Here is a 27,386-nt window from a genome sequence, read left to right as displayed (position 1 = left end):
GGGGGGGGGATCTAGTTGGGTGAGGCGGGGGGCACTATACTAGCTATACTTGGGCACTAAACTAGCTATACCGAGCACTATACTAGCTATACCTGGCACTATACTACCTATACTGCACACTATACTAGCTATACTGAGCACTATACTAGCGATACTGGGCACTATACTAGCTATACTGGGCACTATACTAGCTATACCGAGCACTATACTAGCTATACCGAGCACTATACTAGCTATACCAAGCACTATACTACCTATACTGTGCACTATACTAGCTATACTGAGCACTATACTAGCTATACTGAGCACTATACTAGCTATACTGAGCACTATACTAGCTATACTGAGCACTATACTAGCTATACTGAGCACTATACTAGCTATACTTGGGCACTATAATAGCTATACTTGGGCACTATACTAGCTATACTTGGGCACTATACTAGCTATACTTGGGCACTATACTAGCTATACTTGGGCACTATACTAGCTATACTTGGGCACTATACTAGCTATACTGGGCACTATACTAGCTATACTTGGGCACTATACTAGCTATACTTGGGCACTATACTAGCTATACCGAGCACTATACTAGCTATACCGGGCACTTCACTAGCTATACTGGGCACTTCACTAGCTATACTGGGCACTACCTACCCATACTGGCCACTATACTAACTATACTGGGACACACTGGGGGGGAATCACACGGCCAGCATTTCCTACCCCCGGCTTATATGAGGGTCAATCATTTTTTCCTGGTTTTTCAGGAAAAAGTTGGGGGGTCGGCTTATATGCGGGTCGGCTTGCTTGCGAGTATATACGGTAACTAAACTTCAGATAACATATATAGAAAAGTTACTTGTTATAGTTAGTTTTTCATGTCGGATCCGTTTTAAGAGGTCCTGTGGTGACATAGTAGAAAGCAGTAAATTATTCAGGATATCCACTATTACAACAAGCTTTAAAAAGAATCACAGTTGGAGGATTAACGCTAAATACCAGATTTGATTTACCAGGACGGCAATGGCAGCTCCCAGATCTCTCTCATGAAAAGTGCCCTTTAAATGTATGTTCCGCCACACAACCGTCCCTATGATGCTGTTTCAGACGCCGCATCGCCCTCACATTCAGGCGCTTGCTGATACACAGAGCTGTGTCCCTGCACAGAAAACAAATATGGCTCCTTCCCTACCCCCTTCTCCACGTCCGGCTGGCTGGGGTGGTGGCGCTGTAGGTGTTTCACCACCTGGAACTTCTGTTTGGCCCGGTACGGGCAGTGCTGGCAGAAGAAAGGCTGCTGGTTGGTGTGGGTGAGGTAGTGGTGGCGCAGTCCGGCCGGCCAGCGGAAGCCGCGCTGGCACACGTTGCAGACGTACGGCTTGTCCTCGCTGTGCTTCTTCAGGTGTGTCTTCAGCAGGAAGCGGGTCTTGAAGGCTTTCCCGCACTGCTCGCAGATGAAGGAGCGCACCTCGCGGTGGCGGGTCTCTCGGTGAACGCGGAGGGCATCGGCTCGGTTGGTGCAATAGTCGCACTCCTCGCACTGGTATGGCTTCAGACCTGGGAACCGGACGGAGGAGGAAGTTAGAGGAGAAAAGGAAAAGCTGACATATCTGCCATGGCTGCGATCAGAGCTGCAACAAGGACCGGTCAATGAGAGGCTCTGATTTCACACATATTTAGGCAGCTTGAAAATGGACCAATCTAATGCTAGAGACACACCATACAATTTTCTGGCAGATTTACCTGACCCTATCGATTATTTGCAACAGGTCCGAACTGAATTTTAATCAATTTTTGATTTTCCGATTGATTTTCTGATCGATTTTTTTTTTCCAATCGATTTTCATAGACGTTAACAGAAATTGATCAGAAAAACGATCGGAAAAATAAATCGAAATTAAGATTAGACATGTTGGAAATAATCGATCTGGCACCTCGACCATCCCTAGTTTTGTTCCTCAATGTAAAAAAAAAAAAAAAAAAAAAAAAAAGGATTCTACCCAACTCCCTGTAATATAAGCCCTGAATTCAAAAATATGCTCACCCTCCATGTGCTAGCCCCCCTTATCTCCCCCCCCCAAAAAAAAATGTGCACGCCCCTTGTTTCATTGAAGATAAGATAGAATTCTGTCGTTATTTTAAGGATTGAAACCTTAAGACACCCATGCTAACCTAGAAATAAAAAAGGCATATATAAGTGGATAAATACTAATTCTATTTACATAACAGATGTATTTCACTGTCCACATTATAAAGGAAAAGCAGAGAATGCTATTCTAGGCAGTTTCCATCTTGGTTACCTTTGACCTCCTGACATAATTTCCACCCTCACTCTTTCTTTCTCCTTTTGCTAATTGTGTGTGTTTTGCTAATTACCCGCCCTCCTCCCAGAGTCTTCAGACACTCCTACTGAGGTCTATACTAGGAAGTGCACTTATGTCATTGGAAAGGGGGAGAAAAAAAAAAGGGAAGAGGAGGGATATATTATAGATAAAAAAAAAACCCCAGCATGCAACTGTTTGGCAATGGCAATTAAAGGGCCAGTGCTCCTAAGGTATGTGATAACTTCAAACCATAAGAGCTGAAAAAGTTTTGCAAGTTTTGAATGCAGGATTAGCATCTTTATCAATTAATACACTCAGACCAGTTGCTGTTGAAATTTGATTTTCATGGTGACAATAACGCTTTAAGCACTTAAGGTCCACAGACTTAAACCCCCCTAAAGACCAGACCATTTTTTGCAAATCAGGCCACTGCAGCTTTAGGGCCTCGATGCAGGGCCGTACAACTCAGCACATAAGTGATTCTCTTCCCCCCTCCTTTTCTGCCCACCAACAGAGCTCTCTGTTGGTGGGATCTGAATGATCCCTCCCCCAATGTTTTATTTTTTGCTAAACATTTATTTCCTTTTTTTCTAAAAAATTTTTTACCTCCCTCCCTCTGCCATCCAATTATAGCGATCGGCTGTCATAGGCTTCAGCCTATGACAGCGTAACGCTCCCGTGTCACACAGCTGTCCCCAGTACAGCACGGCCGTGGATTGCAGCGCTGTACACAGTAAATAGACGGCGGTTTCGCCCTCTAACAGTCTCCTAGCAGCGATTGTCGCTGGGAGACTGATGGTGGAGTGGAGCTTCGTCATCCAAGCGGATACGCGCGCGATCTGCAAAACCCCGCCCCCAGGACTGCACGCCGATCAGCGTTAGGCGGTCCTGGGGCTGCCAGTTGGTGTGAAGTGGTCCTAAAAAGGTTAACTTTGAAATCACTCCTTAACTTAAAGACAGAATCCTTATTTTAGTGTTTCCATGAGGTAAACTGCTTAGTGAATACTTCATGCTTTACAACCATGGGGACAAAAGTAAAAACAGCACAGACTCGTTATTAAAGCCAGGAGACGAGCTTGGCGGATTGTGGCCCTTACCGGTGTGTTTGGTCATGTGATACTTCAGCTGGTTCACCCACTTGCATTTGTAGCCGCACTCCGGACAGAGGTACTTCTTCTCGTCCCTGTGGATGCGCATGTGGTACTGTACAGAGAGGACAGACACGGATCAATGTGCTGACAATGCACTACAAGTCCCAGCATGCACACTTACACACATCTAGTAGGATCAACATCCCCCGTGCCGTCAAGCTTTATGCTAAAATAAAGTAGCTATCATGAATGATTCAGGCAGTTCAGTCCATGTAGCCACGGAGATACTTTCCTCACAGGGTTCTTTGATAAGGGCTGACAGGATAACTGAAGTAAGTTATATAAAGGGCGGCCATATTTATTTCCCTTTGAACAGTTGCCTGGTATTCGGCTGTTCGTTCTGGCTGCAGTAGTGTCTGAATCACACACCTGAAACAAGCATGCAGCAGAAACATCTGATCCGCTGCATGCTTGTTCAGGGTCTATGGCTAAACGTATTAGAGGCAGAGGATCAGCAGGACTGCCAGGCAATAAATATGGCAGCCTCTATATCCCTTTCACGTTAGGTGTCCTTTAAAGAGAGCCCGAGGTGGGCTCATCAAATAAAAAACAAAACAAACAAACAAAAAACAAAACATAGGCTACCTGATCCAGAGGGCTGAGCGGATCAGGTAGCAGCAAAAAAACGCCGCTCCTGTGGGCCGAGCTGGCCCACTTTCACTTTGGTGACCTCCCAGGTCACGACGCTGGAAAGAGAGATTGATTCGCTCTCCCAGTAAGCAGGGAGGCGGGGGTGCGACAGGGGGCGTGGCCAAGGAGAGCTGCCTAATGGTAGCTCTTTATACCCTGCAGCAACACCCCTGGCGGGTGTTTTAAACAGAGAATCCCTCTCCCACATGTTTACCTCCGAGATTAGCAACAATATTTGTCGCTAATCTTAGGGGGCCATAGTGCAGCGGTGGGGGGGGGGGGCAGAGAGCGGCGGTTGGGGGACACAGAGGTAGGTCATGAGGCAGAGAACATGCCTCTGTGTCTCATCAAACACCCCCCCCCCCCCCCCCCCCCGAGAACCCCAAGGCATCCACAATAAGAAATATGACACGGATCAACTTCTCCATTACTTAAAATGTGCCGTTTCTAAAGAAGAACCCTGCTTTAATCGCTTGAGGACCACAGTGGCAAACCCCCCTAAAGACCAGGCACATTTTTAATAAAATGGCCACTGCAGCTTTAAGGCACAGCTTCAGGGACGCACAACGCAGCACACAAGTGATTCCCCCCCCCCTTTTCCCCCCACCAACACAGCTCTCTGTTGGTGGGGTCTGATTGCCCCCAGTTGTTTATTTTTTTTTTTTGTAAATATTTATCCTTTTATTTTTCTATTTTTTAATATTTTTTTTTGCCACGCAAACCCCTCCCTCCCCCAGCTGGCCAATCCTGGCGATCGGCTGTCATAGGCTTCTGCTGTGAGTGACCGAAATGACTCCTAGGGGCTTGAAGAAGCCCAAGGTAAGTAAAGATACAGAGGGATACGAAAGTTTGGGCAACCTTGTTAATCGTCATGCAGACTATTGGCTGTATTGCACAGCCTCTGCATAATGAAGGCCTAGTGCACACCAGAGCGGTTCGGCTGCGGTTTGCGATCCGCTTGCGGGTGCGGATCCGCTAGGGTAATGCATTTCAATGGGCTGGTGCACACCAGAGCGGGAGGCGTTTTGCAGAAACGCATACTCCCGGGTTGCTGCAGATTTTGGATTGCGGATGCGTTTCTGCCTCAATGTTAAGTATAGGAAAAACGCAAACCGCTCTGAAAAACGGCACTTCAGAGCGGTTTGCCAGGCGTTTTTTGTTACAGTAGCTGTTCAGTAACAGCTTTACTGTAACAATACATGAAATCTACTACACCAAAAACGCTTCACAAAACCGCAAAATGCTAGGTGACACGCTACAGAAAAATAAGAAAAAGCGTTTCAAAATCTGCTAGCATTTTGCGGATCTGCTAGCGGTTTTTGGTGTGCACTAGGCCTAAGTGCTGCAGACTAGGTGTAATGTATTTGCACTTCTTAGTGGCTGAACGGCAGTCTGCAGACTATAGGTGGCAGAGTGCTGTCTGTCTGTCTGTGAGCATTTTCTTTGGCGTTTCATAAATCGGATGCACCTGTGTATATAGGTCAGGGGTCACTGAGTTTACCAAGCCAATTTGAGTTCCAATAATTAGTTCTAAAGGCTTTGGAATCAAAAAGACAAATTTATGCACCTGCCTAATTTTATTTAAACAATTATTGTGCACTCTCTGTAAATCCAATAAACTTAACCTCCCTGGGCTATGCCGCGCAGGAGGAGATCTCAGCCCCTGGTGGGGCGATTTGCACCATTTAAAGTGCTGTACGCACAGCTAGCACTTTGCTAGCCGCGCGTACAGCTTGATCGCCGCCGCTCTGCGGCGATCGCCCGCACGCAACAGCGGAAGAGGCCCCCCCCGCCAGAGCCCTGCGCTGCCCGGACCAATGAGTTCCGGGCAGCGCTATGGGCTGGATCGGAGGCGTCTGACGACGTCCATGACGTCATTCCGATCGTCGCCATGGCGACAGGAAAAGCCAAACAGGGGAGCGCGTTATATACGCATTCCCCTGTTTGCTATTGTTGCCGGCGGCGATCGAACTAGAGGGACACATGCGCCCTCTAGTGGAGTTTCATGTAGCTACCACTCTGGTAGCTTTACATTAAAAAAAATAAATAAAAAAAAATGGATTTCTGCAATTTTTGCAGAAAAAATAAACCGCCAGGAAGGTTAATTTCACTTCTCAAATATCACTGTGTGTGTCTCCTACATAGCTCCCAACTGTCCCTCTTTCAGGACTTTGTCCCTATTTCTATGTAAATATTTGTATTTATCTACTGAAAAATGTGTTCAATTGCCTCTAAACTTTATTCCCATCTTTTAAATTCATATAGTCTTATTTTCAAATGTTAATATGAAGGAAAATGAACCAGGATTGCAAGGACCAGTATGGTTTGAATTATAAAACAACATATTTTTCTTATGAAATCTTATGGTATGCGTGACTAGGGGTGTGCCGGGGCATGATCAGGGGTATGGTGGGGGCGTGGCTTAAGTGTCCCTCTTTCTCATCTTAAAAAGTTGGGAGGTATGCTCCTATATGATATATTTAACTGACAGTTTTTTCCGTAACAACCAACGATTTATACAGGAAAATCATGACGATTAACAAGATTGCCCAAACTTTCGCATCCCACTGTAGATTAAATATGTTCGCCTTGTATGTTCTTTAAGTAGGAAGCGGTGCTGGATCATTATGACTCACCTTAAGTCGTGAAGGATCTCCACAGGCATATGTACACAGGTGACACTTGTATGGTTTCTCTCCCGTATGAATTCGGCTGTGCCAGGTGATTTTCTGTTTGTTTCTGGTGGAGTAGTTACAGTCTGAGCACTTGTAGAGCCGTGTGGCCCCGTGGCCCTTGACGTGATGGTCATACACTAGCTGGTGATTGCAGGAGAAGGCACAGAATGGACAATGTAAGGATCCTTTCTCCCCCTCCGCACCGGGCAGTGCCGAAGTCTCATGCACCTCTGCATAGTGGTTCACCAGCTGCTGCCGGTCTTTAGCTGCATATTGGCACTGCTGGCAGTGGTGGGCAAAGTGAGATTTCCGGTGCTCCTCCAGGTCCTGCCGGCGGGTGAAAGTCTCTTTGCAGATGACACACTCCAGCTGAAGATGATGCTTTTGACCGTGGCACCGAAGCGTGGCCTGACTGTGACAGGAGAACGGACACAGGGAACATTCGTACGTCGCCTTCTCCTGGTGCTTCCGCAGAACGTGCTGTTTCAACGCCGCATCGGAACTAAAGCGCGCCTGGCAGACGCTGCACGGGAAATCCGGCTCCCCGGTGTGGCAACTGCTTAAGTGGCGGTCGATATCATTCTGGCTGTAGCCACTGTAGTCACACAGGCTGCAGAAATGTGTGGGCTTCTTATCGTGGACTCGGCGCTGGTGCAACCGTAGTTTGGAGTTTGTGCCGAACGTCCGGTTGCAGGCACCGCATGAGATCCTGCCAACCCCGGTGTGAAGAGACTCGTGGGCTTCCAAGCGATACCGTCGGGTAGTGCTGAAATCACAATATTTACAGCGGTGAGGTTTGACGCCTTCGTGCCGGATGCGTACGTGCTGCTTCAAGCATCGCGGCTGTTTGCAGGTGAAGTCGCACAGCTTGCACTGCAGTTGACCTCTGCTTTGGGAATACTTTTGGTGTAGGTCGCCGTGACGCTTGAGAGCGCTGGTCGACATACACCGATAGGAACACAATGGGCACTGAAGCTCGCCCGGTTTCAGACAGCCTTTTTTCTTGTGCGTTCTCATGGCGCGCTCCTGACTACAAGTAAAGGGGCAGTTGGGACATGAAAGCTTGCTGATGCTTGTAGCCTCCACCATGCTTCTTGAAGATTCCCCATTGGTCTCCTCTTCATCTCCATTATGCCCATCTTCTTTCCTCAGGATTTCTGGATCGGGTTCCTTTCTTCGGCTGTTCTTTATCCCACCATTCTCTACACACTGATCATCTTTTAATGCAGTTTCTGAACGAGGGCCAACGGGTGGACCAAGGGTGCCCTGAAGCCTCTTTATCTCGCGGCAGTTCTCATTCACATGACAGCTAATGGTGCATTCCCTAGAGCAGGAATAAGAGCAAAACAAGCAGCGGAATTTCCCCTCTTTCAACCTGTATCTTTGAGGAACTATCCCAGATCCAGCACTTTCCGGTTCTTTCTGAGTATTTGAGTTGAGGTCTTTCCCAATGTGCTCCATAATTGTTGATCCCTCAGAAATAATCTCTTTAAAAGGTTCATGATCTGCAACCCGAGAAGGACTCAATGGACTGGAAGCTTCTAAACAGTTTTGGGGCAAGATGGCTTCCTGGGGAGCTAGCATGACTTCCTCAGGACTCACTGTGTTGGCCTGATCATCTTTAGGATGTATTTTGTGATGTTCATCTATGGATATAGACACGACTGTTTCCTTACGACCAGTTTTTTTCTTCTTCAGTATCACTGGACACTTCTTAAGGAGGTGGGTATTGAGACCTCTTTGTTGTTTAAAGCTAGCTCCACATTCTGTGCACGTCAAAGTGGATTTGCGCATGCTGCAGCCGTTTTTGCCATGATGGACCATGCAGGCCTTTTTCTTGGTGATGAAGGAACACTTCTCACACCGGTAGACCTTACTTTTTGATTGGACCACCAACATTTGGACCCTTCCTTCCAGGACTAGAGTCTCGGCTTGTTCCTTGTCCTGCTTTCTTAAAGCTTTTAGTATGGACTCCGGTCTGGTATTATCACAGGCTTCATCCACAGAGACAGCAGGTGGCTCTTCCTGCTGAACGTGGTTTTCATCAAGTCCAGCAGATTCACATACAATAGTCAATTGTACTCCATTCTTCACCACGTCTGCCCAGGACTCCTGTACTTCTACAGAGATGTCACCTGTCTGGATTTGAAGACTGCCATTCAAGTGAACAGGAAGCTCTTCACAACGGTTGGTGATTTCACACAAGACCGGTTCTGCGCTGTACTGGACAGTAGGTACACAAATAGTATTGTCAAGCTTGTCCAGATCTTCAGTTTGCCCGTCTGCCTCCTCTTCATAGTCTTGTCCGCAGGTCATGTGTTCTTCCACAGTCAATGTCTCGGAGAAGCACAGAATCTCCCCTCTTACAGGAAGAGTTTCTTCACCAGTCTCCACAGCAGGTTCTTTGGCCATGAGTTCGCTGGACGTAGACAGCTCAAGTCGTACTGGAAAGTCCTCCATCTCTATGCTGCAGGTTTCAACGGGTTCTAGTGTAATAGCTGCCAACAACGATTCCTCTGCCACCGACATGTTGGCATCTCCGGGAGGATCAGTAAAACTTTCAACGTTCAGGCACTGATTGGCTTGGTCATCCTGCATGTGGTCAACCAGCTCCTCACAGTTCTGTTCCAGAGTTGCTTTATCTTCAGAAGGCTGCTTTAGGGTGAAGGACAACTCGGTCTTGTATGGAAAGAGCAAGTCCGTCTGGTTGATCTCTCGCTGCTTGCTGGCGTACCTCTCCAGCCAGGCTTTGTCCCCCGGCACGTAACCATGGGACTTGCGTTTATGGAAGAACAGGCTGGTGTTGCTGAAGGTGCGGAAGGAGCAGAGGGCGCAGCGAAATTCCCGATGTTTGGTGTGCTTGCCGTTCTCGTGGTTGCGCAGGGTTTGCTTGTGTTTTGTCTGGTAGTTGCAGAACTGACACTGATACAGGGACGTCTGGGTGCTCTGCAGGTGCTTGACTTGCACGTGTTTCTGAAGCTCGCTTTTGCGCTTGCAACCAAACCCACAGATTTCGCAGATGAGGCTTTTTCCTTGGTGTCGGAGCTTGTGGCTGCTCAGCTGGTCGGCACGGTGGCAGCGGTAGGAACACTGATTGCAGTGATACCTGAAAACAAACACACAACCTTTAAAAAAAAAAAAAATTCCCGCAATAACAAGACACATTAGCAAATTACTTGCAATGAATCATGTATCTACACCATGTGCACTTCACTTCAGTACCAGGGATGTAGACACAAGTACCTCGTTGTTTAGAGAAGTGCGAGTGACCACGCCCTCCTTGGCAGAGAACTGATCCGTTAATGGGAACATGTGTTCCCAAAGCCGTTCAGAATCCTGTAGTGAATGATCTTTTGGCATCAATGAGATGCCGATGGTCATTCACAAAATGAAAGTAAAAACACACACAGTTTTACACTACTTCCTGTGTACTGTTCAGTACACAGCAGCCAATCAAAAGTCACCTTAACATTAAAACTTCTGCCATTTTTACACTGTTGAAAGCAGGGCTGTGGAGTCGGTACAAAAACCCACCGACTCCGACGTTTAGGATTCCACCGACTCCGACTCCTCTAATTTGCATATTACAATCTTGTTTATTAAAAGTATGTAACATGAAATTCGTCTCTTAACTGCCAACGCTTAGGAATTTTAAAAGACGACTGAAGTGAGAAGGATATGGAGACTGCCATATTTATTCCCTTTAGTCATAGAATAAAACTAGTCCTTGGTAAGAGTACTTGTAAAAGGTACAGACCAGAACAAAGAACATCTATCAGGCCCTAGGCAATGTAACTGTGGGTACATGTAAGAGTGATGTGCAGGTACTCTGCAGGGGAATGAGGAGATTGTAAACAGACAACACCTCTGTGTTCAATGTGCACAGCATTCTCAGTGGATTCCCTGCAGCTCTGTGGAGAGTGCATATGTAGAGTATAGTACTACTGTGTAACAAAGTAAACCTGAGACAGATGAAATTAAAGTTTTATACATACCTGGGGCTTCCTTCAGCCCCCTTCAGGCTAATCAGTCCCTTGCTGTCCTCCTCCGCCACCTGGATCTTCTGCTATGAGTCCAGGTACATGAGCCAGTCGGGCGTAGTGCGCATGCACACACTCCGCTGCCGGGAGCGTACTACACCTGTGCAGCACTATTGCGCAGGTGCAGAACGCTCCTGGCTGTGGAAGCGGCATGCGGCCGGACAGCGCTGACTGGCTGAATTACCAGGACTCATAGAAGAAGATCCAGGTGGTGGAGGTGGACAGTAAGGGACTGATTAGCCTGAAGGAGGCTGGAAGAAGCCCCAGGTATGTAGAACACTTTTCTTTTCATCCTTCTCAGATACCATTTAATTCGTAGTCACCAAACCAAATTTTAACAACGGATCAAATTATTTGATTTCATGAGCAAAGTACATTTGCATAAATCAGAATCAATGCAGAATTATTTCCATCTCGTTGACCATCTCTATTAGTGACACGGCTACACATCAGGCTTTATTCTTCTTACAGCATAGACATTATTTAGTATATATAAGAGATTCCTGTGTACACATCATATATACTGTACAGTCACAATCAGATGTGTATATCTGACTTTAAAAATACGGGGACTGCTTTATTGAAGCAGCACAAGTAACTAATTTTGATTGGTTTATTTCATTTTTGTGGACTAAGCACAGCTATTACTGTATATATAAATTATTTATGATGACTATTATCTGAGAAATAGATATATAGATAGGTATAACGGCCGCGATCGGGGGTGATCAATAAAGAGCGGAGGGACTTGGGGGACAATGGTAGCTAGCAAAGTGCTAGCTACAAAGGATAAAATAACTAATTCAAAAAATCCCTCCCGGGGCAGAGAAGTCCTCTGCGGCGGCTACCCCTAGGAGGGTAAAGGAAACCTGAAGTAAGAGGGATATGTTTCTTACTTCAGTAGTGTGAATCACACACCTACAAGGTGGCCACTAACGATACAATTTGCTGAATGATTGATTGTTTATTTTCAATTATTTATATCATATGAATGATCACAAGCAATCTTTCAGAACCAGTAATGGACAAAATAAACAAATTGGTTAACCAATCCCTCTCACGTCAAAGATGTATGGTATCTAGTTGGAGGATCAGCACCCCCTACAGTTGCTGAAGTGACAGAGGGGGTTGCCGATACTACGGCTAAACAATGTGAAGCGCTTAGAGGCAGAGGGGTGCCTGACCTGAGGTCTCCCCGGTGTTTGCGCATGTGCACATTCAGGTAATGCTTCCACTTGGTGATGTAGCCGCACTCTGTGCACATGTAGTTCTTGTCGGTGGAATGCGTCAGCATGTGCTTGGAGAGGTAGCTCAGGTCCCGACACACGAAGTCACACTGGCTGCACTTGTGAGGCTTCTCTCCTGATTGGACAGAAACAACGAGATTACTTTCCAAAGCAAAACACCAATTATATTCATCAACTTCCTCACACATTTCCCACTCCCATGCACGCCTGCAGGATTTCTCAAGAGCTGCCCCGAACCTTTGGAACGCCCTTCCGTGGCCCATCAGACTTGCCTCCTCTTAACACATTCAAGCAGGCCCTCAACCCCCACCTCTACCACACAGTTACTCTACAGAATACTTATTCCACAGCCCTACCTAGTGTGTCCATCTCCCCTCCCCTTAGATTGTACGTCTTGGGCAGGGTCCTTCCTACCCTAGATACGTAGAGGGCGCACTTCTCCTGCGTAGACTGGCTCCGACTGATGGAATTGACGGGAACCAGTATCGAAGCTGCGTGTCCCCTCATCCCGTTCAAACCTCCAACCACAGGAGGCTTCGGAGGTCTTCAGAAGCACGAGTGCTCACGAAGATGGGTGGCTCTGTACTGCACACGGGCGACAGAGCAAACCTGCACTACGGAGCCCCCCATCTTGGGGAGCCATCAGGCTCCGAAAGACTTCCGTAGTGGAAGTGAGCAGCTCCTCACCCTTTGGTCGGAGACTGCCAACGGGGGTGACAGTGCTGGGATGAGGGGACAGTGAGGACCCAGAGCCTTCCCCCTCCTTACCATTTTTTTTAGTATTTTAATTAGGCTTCAGGTTAAGAAGTACATTTCTTCCAGAGTAAAATGAGCTATACATTACGTCTCTCCTATGTTGCTGTCGCTTACAGTAAGTAGTAGAAATCTGACATTACCGACAGGTTTTGAGTTAGTCCATCTCTTCATGGAGGATTCTCAGCATTTATTTATTGTATTTATAAAGCGCCAACATATTACGCAGCAGAGGACATTAGTTTAGGCTACAAACAATATTTAGGGGTGACATACAGCAATAAGACAATACAGGAATACATGGGAACCAGATCACGCAGCACAGTATGAGTACCAGGTAATGCTTAGTCAGTCACTGGAGGGGAGCATGGAGATTAGGCAAGTTAGGTTCACTCAAATGCATAGGATGGGTGCTCAGTAATAGAGGTGCATGATCAGGTAGGACACAAAAGGAGGAGGACACTGCCCAAAGGCTTACAATCTAGAGGGAGAGGTAGGGACACGAAAGGGCCCTTTATTGTTTATAAAGACATTCCCTTAAAAAAGATTTATACAAAGATCAAGGCCAGCCTCCCTGCACACTATTTTGGCAGTTGGACAGAGCAACTGTCATTTACTAAGTGCTTTTAAAAACAAAGAAAACCCTGAGAACCCCCCATGAGAAGATGGGCTAGTCCAAAATCTGTCGGTAATGTTAGATTTCTACTTACTGTAAGTGACAGCAGCATTGGAGAAAAGTAATTTAGGACTCATTTTACTCTGGAAGAAACTTACTTCTTATTTGTATAGGTTTACATGTATTTTACATTTTAAGATTTTCACGACAGAGGTCCTTTAAGTTTAGATCAGCAGGACAGCAAGTCAATTTGTATGGTTTAAACAGAAACACCTTTGACAGTCCCCTTCTGCCTCAGGTGTCCTTTAGGTTAGATTTAAACTTAGATGCGTTGAGTTGCAATGGGATGCGACACAATGCATCTAAGGGTGAAGCCAGCCTTAAAGCAGTAGGATTAGCCATACTATGCCAAGGAAAAAAAAACATATATAAGTAGATAAATATGTGATCTACTTACATAACACATGTATTGTACTGTCCATGTTTTGATTTCAGTGAATGTTGCATAGTAAATGAAGAGAATTCTGTTCCTGGTGGGAACCATGTCTATTGCCCACAGTTTAGGCTAAGGGCCTGTTCAGGCTATGCGCGTTCCTAGGCGTTTTCAGGGAGCGCGTATGGGTACCAAAAACGCATAGAAACGGCTCCTAATGCTTTTGAATGGGCTAGTTCACATGTATGCGTATGAGACGCATACGTTTCTTATCCGCATTGCTGCATGCAGTTCTGTGCGTCACGCATAGAAATGGACGCAATGAAAGTCTATGGACGCGTATCAAAAACGCGTGCTATTGCGTTTTTAGTGTACGTTTCCTTCTGCGGTTCCCATAATTCTTTTTTTCCCCCTGGGTCACGAGTGTGTGCAAAACGCAATAGAAAACGCATTAGAACGCAAGAAAAACGCATGCGTTTTTCAACTTGCGTTTCTTTGATTTTATACGCGTGCTTCATACGCTGACAGTCTGAACAGGCCCTAAATCCTGATGTCATTTCTGCCCTTTACTTTTTTTTTCCTTTTCTCCTCCAATCGCTGAGTCACCTCAGCCTTGCATGTAAAACACAAGTGAGCAGAGGATCATGTTTCAGCTAGGCAGGGAAATAAATGGAAGAGGAGGAATATATTATATATAAAAAGAACCCCCAGCAAAAGAACCACTAAAGGGCCAGTGCTCCTCAAGTATGTGATAATCCCAAATCATAAAAGCAGAAAAAGTTTTGAAAGTTTTGAATGCAGGATTAGCATCTTTATCACTTAATACACTCAGACCAGTTGCTGTTGAAATTTGAGTTTTATGGTGGCAAACCCTTTAAAAGGTTTTTCACCAATCAATTATATCACAAATGGTACAAGACCAAAGGAGAAAGCAATCATGTGCATGTTCTGTTTGACATAACTGAACTGCCATCACATCAGGAAAAAGGAGCTACAAGACCCAACCAGTTAGGTACTTTCAACATATTAAGTGGCCAAAAAGTATACAGGTTCAATACAGAAAACCACCATTGCTAATTATTGCAAATTTAAATATCAAATACATTTAAAAGGGAGGCTGAACTAGGCTTCTGAAGTCATCTTCTGCCTGGACTTGGGTTTTAGGAAAAAGTTTGAGGACATAAAAGCCGCTGATCTGTCTTGTTACCTGTGTGTAAGAGCCGATGTCGTATGAGCACTCTCTTGTGCGAAGTGGCAAAGTCGCAGTCCCCGCAGCGGTGGATCTTCTCATAGGCGTGCATCTTGCCCATGTGGTCAGCATACTCCACCGGATTAAAGCTCTTGTATGGACAGAAGCCACAGGCCAGCTCCTCGCTCCCCGGATGTCCGCGTTTCTTGTGCTTGCGGAAGACGTGCTTGTTGGAGCAGACAAAGTCGCACTCTTGGCAGTGGAAGGCGTAGTGCTTCTTGCGGTGCTCCTCCATCTCCTCGCGGTTCCTGAAGAGCAGGGAGCAGGCGTGGTACCTGCACTCCACGGCCTGGATACCGTGAGACTCCTTCAGATGGCGCAGGAACTCTTTACGGTCGGACGAAGCCTGACTGCATCCCGCCTCAAAGCAAAAGTGCAACGTCTGCTCCGGCTTGTGTCCCTTCATGTGGTCCTTCAAGGCCTGGCTCAGCTTGAAGGTCTGGTGGCACACCGGGCAGGAGTAAGTGTCTGAGTATAAGTTGGACACCCCCTCGTGGATGCTGGCCATGTGGCGGTTGAGGGCGTTCTTCTCCACTGAGCTGTAGTCGCACAACGGGCAGCGATGAGTCTTCTCGCCGGACTCTCTCATCATGTGGATCTTCAGCTTGCTGCGGCTGGTGAAGAACTTGCGGCAGTTGGGGCACTGTAGGTTCGGGTCGGGGAAGTGCAGGTGGAGGTGGTCGGCCAGGTGGGTCCTCTTCTTAAAGCAACGTTTGCACTCGGGGCACATGTGGGTCTTAAACAGGTACTCTTGTCCATTCTGGAGATCTCCTGACAACATAAATGCAGAAATCAGCTGTATAGAAACATAGGGTAGGAATTACATCAGAGGAAACCTGCTGTGAGAAGAATACAGAGTCTGCCAAATTAGTTCCCTTTTCTAAAATGCCGGCTACCTGGCTAAACTTTTGACTTTGGGAGTTTCACATGACTGGACACATGCAGCCAATGGCATCAAACCCTGAACTAGCACACAGCCAACGGAGTAGGCAAAGTTTTTGTATATGCATTTAACTCTTTTGCAGCCAAATAAAGAAAACACAACTTAATTCAGCTGCAGGGCCGAATTTTTCCTGCTGCTGGGGAAGTGTTCCTCCGCCAGCCTGGTAGGTATCTTTCATACATATCTTTCCGGATGGCTGAATCGGCGGCTTCTTCCTCCACCGCGTCAGCAATGTAATCCCGACGTGTCTTCTAGGTTCCAATCACATGATATGACATGTGACAGGAGACCGTGTCAGCATTACAGCACTACCCGGTAGTGGAAGGGTGATGGATGAGTCTGTTTCATCTCTTCCATCACCCCTCTTCCACCACCAGGTGGCCCTGTAATGCTGACAGTCTCCTGGATCCCGATCACGTCATATCATGTGATCGGGACCCAGAAGACCTGAGGAAGGTTCAGAACCGCCGGTGGAGGAAGATAAGAAGCCGTCCGGAACAGGTAACTATAACTGCTTCCTGCCGCCCACTCGTTTGGCTGAACTGGGAAGCCAGAAGAGATTTGCTGGCAGAAGTTTAGAATGCACAGCAGTTTTCTAATGAAAAATTTCATTTGAAGCTGATAATGGTTAACAGGACATTACATTAAATTACCCGTGTAGTTGGTCAATACTTATCTGGTAATAAGCATACACACTACCCGAGTGCCAGTGACTGCTGCCCCAAATGGGGCACTATTTAGCCCTGGCTAATCGCCAAAAGTCCAATCAACATTCCACTGACAATGACCATCAATACCTCCCTCCATCCCTTGTGATCACTGCCTGCCCTCAGTATTGATTGGCCAGCAGCCCCCCCTCTCCCTGCCAGGTGGTACCTCTCAGGGATTTGTTTCTGGCAGGCTGGGAATTTTGCATTCTTGCAGTTTTCTGGATGACGGAATTATGTTCATTCCCCTCGTCACCACCACTGGTTCCTCGTCCCGCCTCCTCCTCGGTCCCAGACAACGGCCTTCTGCGCTTCCTGGGTCTGACCGCAGGTGTGGAACCGCGATTAACACCTTCACCTGACACCAAAAAAGTGATTTATTCATTATAGATTCATAAAACTTACAAAAAAAACACTAAAAAAATAAAAATATAGAGATCTTTCTCATGAAATTGAGAGCTTTTAAATGTTCTTAGTGGCCACTACGAAATACAAAAGCAACCAGTGTTGCCAGCAGAAGTCTTATGACACAGCTCCCGAGTATTTTACCTACAACTGGAGGTGTCAAATCATAGTCAGTGCAACCCATTTTCCTACAGGCGTCCTGAACTCAGAACTTCCTCTCTGCTCTGTACTATAAGATACCCAACAGCATTGGGAATCTAGTATAAGGGAAAAAAAAAAAAAAGAAAAAAAAAATATGATACTTACCTAAGGAGAGTAGGGATCTAGGTCCTAATGAGGCTTCCCTTTCCTCTCCCGGTGCCCTCAGAGCAGCACTGGCTCCCCCGTTTGAATCCCCCGCCGCGGGGGACTTCGGGAGCAGAGTCCTCCCGAAGACAGGCGGCTCCATACTGCGCACGCACATGTGTGCAAGAGAGGGCGCTCGTATGTGCGCCGTATGGAGCCTCCTGTCTTCAGAGCACTCGGCCTCCCGAAGACTTTCTAAGCCTCCCTTCGGTGGTGGAGACAGCAGTATTTGACCAAATTGGTTGAGTGCTGCTACAGGGGAGCCAGCGCTGGAACGGGCACCAGAGCCGGGACAAAGTCCTCCAGCACCCAAGGCTGAGACAGCAAAGTGCGCCCCTCCATCCCTCCCACCCCAGCTGTCACACACTGATTGCTATTAGACTAAGAGGCGCCAAAGGGCCCACAACCTCCCCAACACCTTAATCTCTAGTTATCTGGCTTGCAGTCACTGCCATGTATCCCTTTTCTTATTTCTTTCTGCTTCAAACACAATTAGGAATGACAGCTGAATGAATTCTGCGCCCCTCCTACACTGCGCCCTGAGGCTGGAGCCTCTCCAGCCTATGCCTCGGCCCGGCCCTCACGGGCACAGCGGGAGGAGAGGGAAGGCTCTAGTAACCAGAACCTTCCCTCTCCCTAGGTAAGTATCTGGCTTTTTCCCCCCCCCCCCCCTTTTTTCTTTTAAACGATTCCCATTGACTTTAAAGAAAAACATTTCTTTGTTACAGCTGATGGAAATCCTGCAATACATCCCCAGTGTTTATACTTCCTGCTTTAATGGAAGCAGACATATTGTTAACATCCTGTGCTTTCAAATGAGTTTATCTGCCGTGGCAGTCATGTGACATAGGGGAGAAAAAAATTGTAAAATTTACAACAAATACATATAAAAATTTACATTTCACCCAGAGTAAATTGACTTTCATTTTCCTATGTTGCTGTCACTTACAATAGGTAGCATAAGTCTGACATCTGACAGATTTTGGACTAATCCATCTCCTCATGGGATATTATTTAGTATTACCTTTATTCTTTACAAAAGTACATTTTATATGCATGCATTTTAAATTTTACAATTTTTCATGACAGTGGTCCTTGCATTAATATAGGGATAAAACATTATCTAGTATTTATATAGTGCTGACATCTTCTACAACGCTGTACAGAGTATATTCTCTTGTCACTTGTGTGTCCCTCGGAGGAGCTCACAATCTAATCCCCACCATAGTCATATGTCTATCTATGTATGGTGTACTGAATGTATCGTCGTCTAGGGCAAATTTGGGGGGGGGGGGGGGGGGAAGCCAATTAACTTATCTGTATTTTGGGGGGGGAGATGTGGGAGGAAACCACGGTGTCCAGAGGAAACCTACAAGCTCCATGCAGATAGTGCCCTGGCTGGGATTCAAACCGGGGACAAGGCGAGAGCGCTACCACTGCGCCACCATGCTGCCCATCACTCATTTATGGATGCAGTTTAGCTCCTCCTGCAGGCTGCTCTGCAGCTTCCAGCCTCAGTGATTGGAGACCAATCAGGAAGCTCTTTGATCATGTGACTCATGCAATCAATCCATTTAGTGAACTGCGGTGTTGATAAACACATTTTAGCCCACTATCTGAAATCCCTGCGTTTCTCTGTAACGTATCTGTACATGCCATATACTGTACTTACTAAATTGTGATGAATTATCACCCGGTATGTCCCCCGCAGTGCTCCTAGCTGGGGACGACGGTTTCTGGTGAAAGTCGTGTCTGGGTCCCTCGTCTCGGGCGTGGCTCTTCTGATGCTGGCTGAACAGCTTTGTGTTGGAGCTGACAAAGTCGCACTGGTGACAGTGGAAGGGGAAGTGGTAGCGGTAGTGCCGGGACATCTCCTCGCGGTTGGGGAACACCAGGCGGCAGGAGCGGTGAGAACACGTCACCGGCGTCAGCTTGTGCTCCCTCTTCAGGTGAGATTGGAAGCGTTTAACGTCTTGTGCGGTGAACAAACAGCCCCCCTGCCAGCATCTGAAGTCCTGGGGGGGAGGAGGGTGGCTTTTAAAGTGTTCCTTTAACTCGCTGGGGGATCTGAATTTGGATTGGCAGATGGGGCAGCAGAGGCCGTCCTTCCTGTCTTGGTAAGAGGCGGAGTCCTTCCCGCAGGCCGTCGGGTCAACTGAGATCATTCCGAGATTTCTGGAGAAGCTGATGGGGAGTTCGGAAGAGCCGCAGTCCACAAGCTGGGGGCAGCAGTCCAGAGGCAGCTGGGAGGCATCAAGCAAAATGCCCATCGCTTTACCTGGACAGAGAGAACAGAGAGGTCAATAGAGGATTAAAGAGGAGCTTTACTGAATGTAACTAAATGATTAAAATAGATTATATTTTACAATATTAATTTACTCAGTGTTTGCCCTTTGCAAAATCTTTCCTTGCCCTGATTTACAGTCTTAAAATTTATTACAGGCGGAGACATCTGTACTGCTGGTGGGTGCAGCTCTGCAGAATGTTTGTTTGTTCCAAAGTGCAAAAAAAAACACCAGGTTTCTCGGAGTGCATAATGCTGCATAACTAAATAAAAAAATAAAAAAACAAGCAAACACAAAATCCAGGCTCCTCACCTTGAGCTAGGACATGTAAACACTTGTAGATTTAGTGGGGAGGTGCTGGAAGGGGTGTGGCAAGCAAAACAGCAAAGTCAAAATGAAATTCCGCACACTCATGCAAATCCTCATGCAAATCCATTCACAAAAATCATGCAGCAATCAATGCTGTCCCTACAGCTAAGCTAAAATCTGGGATCTTCGTTACAAGCATAAAGTCTCTTGCGTAGTCACATACACCGCGTAGAGGTAGCCCAGTGTCGTATGTGTCCTAACTCTGGCCCTGTAACATGCATAGCACAAACATAAACGCATTCAGCGCATCAAAACCTATCTAAGGATATGTGCTCCTATTCCTTAGATAGATTTTGATGCGCTGAATGCGTGCATGTTTACGCTATGCATGTTACAGGGCCAGAGTTAGGACACATGACACTGGGCTACCTCTACGCGGTGTATGTGACTACGCAAGAGTACTTTATTCTCGTAAAGAAGATCCCAGCTTTTAACTTAGCTGTAGGGACAGCACTGATTGCTGCAGGATTTTTGTGACTGGATTCGCATGAGGATTTGCATGAGTGTGCGGAAGTTCATTTTGACTTGGCTGCATAACTTAATAGCCTAGGCAAAACACTGGTGTTAGGGCATGATTACATACCAATATACAGCGACATACAGCTATAGAAAGGGTTTGTGTTAAGTGATGCTTAAACCAGGATACTTAACATAAAACCTGAATAATGTATCACATTCTTTTATAGGTCATTAGGTTAGCCCTTCCCAACCCATTTTCTGGCTCACCCACACCAAGGTTGGCCTACTTAGCAAAACTGTTTAGCTCACCAACAAGGATTGCAGTACAACAAGATACCCAGCTAGGAGAGCCCATGGAGCAATAACAGCCACAGCACTGTTTTCCGAATTTAGCTTTTCTTTTTAAAAATGGTTTACTTTTTTAAAGCAGGTTGAAACTCAAACGTAACACTCAGAAAGTATCTACTGACCATTTTTCTCCTGTTTCAGCTTCTGTGAAGCATGCAGCTGAGAAAAAGCACTGCCAGGAATGTTTACTAAATGTGGTTGATAAGGAAACAAACAAAAGACAATGTAATCTCTTCCTTGGCATAGGTTGCTAAGCTTCCCACTGAAGAAGAAAGTGCTGTGTTTAAAGGACAACTGAAGTGAGAGGGACATGTAGGCTGCCATATTTATTTCCTTTTAAAGAGAACCCGAGTTGTGTTTAAAGAATGTTATCTGAATACAGATGCTCGATCTGCCTATACAGCCCAGCCTCTGTTGCTATCCCAAACCACACTAAGGTCCCCCTGCACTCTGCAATCCCTCATAAATCACAGCCGTGCTGTGAGGCTGTGTTTACATCTGTAGTGTCAGCCTCAGCTGCTCCCCCGCCTCCTGCATAGCTCCGGTCCCTGCCCCCGTCCCTTCCCTCCAATCAGCAGGGAGGGAAGGGATGCAGGCGGGGACTGGAGTTCTGCAGGAGGCGGGGAGAGCAGAAGACTGACACTATAGAGATAAACACAGCCAGCTCTGACAAGCTGTTTGTCAGCAGCGTGGCTGTGATTTATGGAGGGATTGCAGAGTGCAGGGGGACCTTAGGGGGGTTTGGGATAGCAACAGAGGCTGGGCTGTATAGGCAGATCCAGCCTCTGTATGCAGATAATATTCTTCAAACCCACCTCGGGTTCTCTTTAAAGAATGCCAGTTGCCTGGCAGCCCTGCTGATCTATTTGGCTGCAGCAGTGGCTGAATAATACTAGAATCAAGCATGCAGCTAATCTGGTCTGATCTGACAATAAGGGCCCATTCCCACTACACGCGGTGCGATCGCTGCACCGCATCGCATTGAAAATGCAGTCAATGGAATCGTTTCCAATGACGCAAATTTCAGGTCGCTATAAGATGTGGTTCGGCTAAATTCATGAATAGCATGCTGCAGTTTTCTGCAGTCCCATAGGGATTGTATTGAGCGGCATCGCGGCACGACCGGAAGTACATGCGGTTGTATACAGTGCGGCGATCGCAGCACACAGCGGCCATGCGGACAGTGGAAACAGGCCCTTATATCAGAAACACCTGATCTGCTGCATGCTTGTTCAGGGGCTATGGCTAAAAGTATTAGAAGCAGAGGATCACCAGGACAGCCAGGCAACTGGTATTGCTTAGATGGAAATAAATATGGCAGCCTCCATATCACTCTCACTTCAATTATCCTTTAAAAGCTACATACACACATTGTTATTTTTTCCTCCTAGTAAGTTTTATGCTATAAATAATATTTTAAGGGACTTTAACAAGACTGATGGGAGGGATATTTGTAGAGTTGTGCCAGGGTGGATAGGGGTTTTCATTATTGTTTTAACCTATTAGCAGCTTTAATACAGTTATCTCATTTGAGATCAGTGTACTGCTTTTGACCTCAGGTGGCAGAACTCGTTGTGCTGTAAATTCTTGGAATACTCTGATATCTCTCCGCTAGCAGAAAATATAGAAACTGAAAACAGAAGTCCTCTGCTATTGTCTCACACTGCCCCCTAGTGACAAGTTGCCATAAATACACATTACAGCAGTACTAACTAGAAGCAAGCAAATGTAATATATGAGAAATAAATTGGCCTGGAGCACTTGCATGCCTCTAAATAAATTGACTGCTAAAGGGTTAAGGACACAGGTGACTTACAGGCATGAGCAGCATTCTGCACATCAGCAACATCAAACACGACCTGCTCAGCCGGGACCAGGGAGACATCGACCATCTCAGATGCCTCTTCTGCCGGGAGACAGCTAGAAGGAAGAACATCCGACCTTTCCCCACAAGAGTGGCTCCCAACCACGTCCTCCATCCGCTCCTCCGCTCCAGTCGAGGGAGGGAGCAGCAGCTGGTCACATGACTTCATGCTCCAGTCACATGACCCCTGAAGATCTATGATAGACATTCCTGCGAGGTGAGCTGACTGAAGGGCCCGGCTAAGATCTCAGTACAAACGGTCCTCCTGAAAGGAATCACAAACATAAAACGCAAATGTTATAACTCCCGCTGAGAGACATCGCACAATGTACACCTGATAAACACATAACAAACCCGAGAAAGCCAATCTGTAGGCAACTTCCACGTCATCAAAAGCAGGGTTAAAGTTCTGTTTAATTTGGTTCACACATCCCACTTCTGTGTAGTAAGAGAGTTTATCTATACAATCTGTTCATAGTATTCAAAATCTGTCGATCCTCATACTACATGGTAGAGGTAAAATTGGTCAGTAATTGGCGAATCAAAATTGGATGCCTGGTACACACATTTAATTTTGATTGACCAATGATCAACCAATTTTACCTCCTTTACCTACACAATCTGGAAAGTGTAATGGTTAAGGGCTCTGCCTCTGATACAAGAGACCAGGGTTTCGAATCTCAGCTCTTCCTATTCAGTAAGGAGACCTTGGGCAAGAATCCCTAACACTGCTACGGCCTACTTAGCGCGCCCTAGTGGCTGCGGCTCTGGTGCTTTGAGCCCGCCAGGAGAAAAGCGCAGTATAAATGTTCTGTGTCTTGCCTAGTATTCAAAATAGTTTGTCCCCCATACTACAAAGTGGCCAATAAATATTACATGTGTGTACGCACCGTTAGATAGTCTGGAAAGTGGTCACCAAGTAATGGTCGATCTGGGCGCACGCGGGGACGCGCCGGAATCGAGCCAGCGGCTCGATCCGGCGCATAATCTAGTTCGTGTATGCCCAGCATAAGAAGCAAATAATTCTGAGTTGTTGCCAATTTTATTGGACCAATCAAATGTAACAGTTGTTGCATTTGATTAAATAGGCATCATCTCAGAATTGTTAGAATCTATTGATCATCTATAGTGGTTAGAATATCTTTGGGTTTTGATTGCTGTCCTAGGCTCCTTATCTGTGGAAAATTTCCATCACTTCCTGTTCAGATACGCAGGTGCCAAGTGTTTCTGCAGAGTCCACGGACACCTGCATTGCAGAGCTACGCTAGATTGTGCTTAGGCCCTAATGCTGGGAATACACCATGAGATTTTTTTGGCAGATAGATGGTTCGATAGATAATATCCTGACATGTTTGATCTGATTTCTGATTGTTCTCATAGAAGTGAATGGAAATCGATCGGAAAAACGATTGGACAGTAAATCTGCTGAAAATTCTCATTGTGTGGAAGTTAATAAATGTTGGCATCTCCATGTACTTTATCAGTTCATTATTGGTTGCCACACTTTTCATACATTTAGAAAAAAACTAAAGTTATATAAGGATTGGAAGCAGCGATGGAGGAACGTGAATGTAGGAAACAGGTGAGTAAAAACTCGCTAAATGTCAAAACGTACACACGACCAGCCCAATGAGAATGGACACTGTCCGTTCTCATAGGTTTCTCATAGGTTTCCATTGGTTTCAATCACACAATTTACACACAGGAGGAGATAAATACATAAAACATAACTTATCAATCCAAATAAAATTGCAAAGCTACTGATGTGAATATAGTTGAAATATGATCAAGAGTGGGGCCCCCAAGTGCACATCATTGATCCTTATGAGCATATATAGCAGTGAAACTTAAGAAGGATCAAGCCCCTCACTGTTTGCTAACTGTACTAAGCTTACATCTAAAAAAAGACCCCCACCACCAATGCTACATGTTTCACCCCCTCAAAGGGGGGCTTCATCAGGGGAGAAAGGTAAAAGTGCTCCAGTGCAAAAAGTACATTAGAAATTCATTTCACATCCTGTTGGTGGCTGGATGGTGTAATGGTTAAGGGCTCTGCCTCTGACGCAGCAGACCTGGGTTCGAATCTCGGCTCTGCCTGTTCAGTAAGCCAGTACCTATTCTGTAGGAGACCTTAGGCAAGTCTCCCTAACACTGCTACTGCCTATAGAGCGCATCCTAGTGGCTGCAGCTCTGGAGCTTTGAGTCCGCCAGGAGAAAAGCGTGATATAATTGTTGTTATTTGTCTGTTTTAGCACATGATCGTGTCTAGCAAATCAGAGACTTATATGTCTGTTACCTGACCAAACTGATCAGATGCTTCTCCATGGGTCCTTATAGACCATCACCAATTATCAAGCATGACACTCACCCGGGAAACTTTGTTTCAACTCCTACAATCAAGTAGATGTTTAGATCAATCTGCATACACACAAACAGACTAAAAACAGCTCTTTCCCATCTGCCATAAACTTTCTAAACTCCAGATCTTCTCTGAGAATTTTTAATTGAACCGGTCATATTGGTAATGTAATAGTCATATAGGTAATGTAATAATACAAACATTTGTATAACACTTTCCTCATGTCAGACTCAAAGCGCTCAAGAGCTGCAGCCACTAGGACATGCTCAAGAGGCCACCCTGTAGGGTTAGGGAGTCTTGCCTTGCACTCCTTAATGAATAGGTACTGACCCTAGCCAGGAATCCTGGTCTCCTATGTCAAAGGCGGTGCCCTTAACCAGTACACTGTTCAGCCACTACTGTGATCTACAGTATACTATTCACTAATACGTGCAATAATAATTATGGTGCTAATCACCTAACACTGTACACAACAATTTTAAATATTTGGCACACTTGTATTTCTAACTTTGTTATGGTCCCTTCTTTATATGGTCAACTGTAACCAGATGGATATGGTGGTAGCAATATTTATTCCCTTCTATGCAATACCAGTTCACTGGCTATCCTGCTGATCCTCTGCCCCTAATACTTTAAGCCATACACCCTCAGCAAGCATGCAGCAGATCAGCCGTTTCTGACATTGTCAGATCTGACAAGATTAGCTGCATGCTTGTATCTGGTGTGATTCAAACACTACTGCAGCCAAATAGATCAGCAGGGCTGCCAGGCAACTAGTATTGTTTAAAAGATAATCAATATGGCAGCCTCCCCATCTCTCCCGCGACACAGACCTGAGGGGTCTGGCAGGCAGTGCACAGCTCCACAAATATTCAATACAATTCATACTGAAATTTATTGAATATCCATCCATGCCTAGTGTGGAAGGATTCGATCACTCTGACGGTTAAATCTGTTATCATATAAATTCATTATTATATGACCACCTTCATACAAGGACAGTAAAACATTTGATCTTGAATTATGCAAGTGTTACTGCAAATCCATGCAGATTGTAAATGGACTAATCAAAGGCCTTTACTGCAAGATCTGATTAGTCCATTTACATTTTAGATTTTTTTTTTCTATACTGAATTAGCATAATTCTGAATCATAATAATTATACATCATCTCAAATTTTTTGCACCTCAATGAAAATCCCGCTGACTAATGTGGAATTTGGAACATGTAGACTTGGGATGGACGTTTAATAAACACCATTCTGTGGCATAGCCGGCACACTGGCTTGTGCTTAAAAAAATAATCTGGCAGTCTTAAAAGGGGAACTGAAGAGAGAGGTATATGGAGGCTGTCATGTTTATTTCCTTTTAGACAATACCAGTTGCCTGGCAGCCCTGCTGATCCTCTGCCTCTAATACTATTAGCCATAGCCCCTGAACAAGCATGCAGCAGATCAGGTGTTTCAGTGGTTCAGACTTATAAGTCTGATCTGACAAGACTAGTTGCATGCTTGTTTTTGGTTTTAATCAGATACTACTGCAGAGAAATAGACCAGCAGGGCTGCCAGGCAACTGGTATCGATTAAAAGGAAATAAAAACGACAGCCTCCATATACCTCTCTCTTCAGTTCCCCTTTAAGCCCCATATACACCATACAACTTCACACGCGATCGATCAAATTCAATTGGATCTATTAAATCCAACATGTCCGATCGGGATTCAATTGGTAGTGTGGTCGATTATGCATTGATAACTATGCAAAATCAACCACACTACCAATTGAATCCCGATCGGACATGTCCCATTTAATCGATCCAATCTAATTTGATCGACCACGTGTGAAATTGTATGGTGTATATGGGGCTTAAGGGTTAATAACAGGTATAATGTGAGGTGAGCAACAGCCAATGGGAGATGACAGATGAAGGGACGTTAGCAGAACCATCATTGAGGAGCAGAGGAAAGAGAGGAGGTGACAGGGCAGCTGATCAGGGGGGGGGAATCACTCTTCCCCTCCTATACGTTACCTGCTTCCTGCGGGCCTCAGCCCATGGTCTGGGGATGGAGGGGCTCCTCCTGGCTCCTCTCTGCGGCTGCCAAGGCTGATCCCACCGTCCTGGTCAGCTGTAGCTGGACGGTATCCCTGCAACCTGTGGCTGGAACGCAACCGGAAGAACT

General features: G+C 46.0%; 1 protein-coding gene across 1 annotated transcript; it reads right to left on the bottom strand.

The window, feature by feature from the left end:
• Positions 1 to 27,365, bottom strand: ZNF142 (zinc finger protein 142). The gene is made up of 9 exons (XM_068246045.1): positions 27,236 to 27,365; positions 22,802 to 23,114; positions 19,197 to 19,802; positions 16,944 to 17,132; positions 15,083 to 15,895; positions 12,011 to 12,188; positions 6,748 to 9,892; positions 3,428 to 3,533; positions 1 to 1,563 (listed from the first exon to the last, which is right to left on the bottom strand). The coding sequence occupies exons 2-9, from the start codon at positions 23,055 to 23,057 to the stop codon at positions 1,097 to 1,099; spliced, it is 5,760 nt and encodes a 1,919-aa protein (XP_068102146.1). The 5' UTR covers positions 23,058 to 23,114; positions 27,236 to 27,365; the 3' UTR covers positions 1 to 1,096.
• Positions 27,366 to 27,386: the final 21 nt, after the last annotated feature.

Source organism: Hyperolius riggenbachi, chromosome 7, assembly GCF_040937935.1.
Source record: "Hyperolius riggenbachi isolate aHypRig1 chromosome 7, aHypRig1.pri, whole genome shotgun sequence".
NCBI lineage: Eukaryota > Metazoa > Chordata > Amphibia > Anura > Hyperoliidae > Hyperolius > Hyperolius riggenbachi.
The sequence above is the reverse complement of the archived record's forward strand: the minus strand, read 5'-3'. Positions and strand labels throughout refer to the sequence as shown.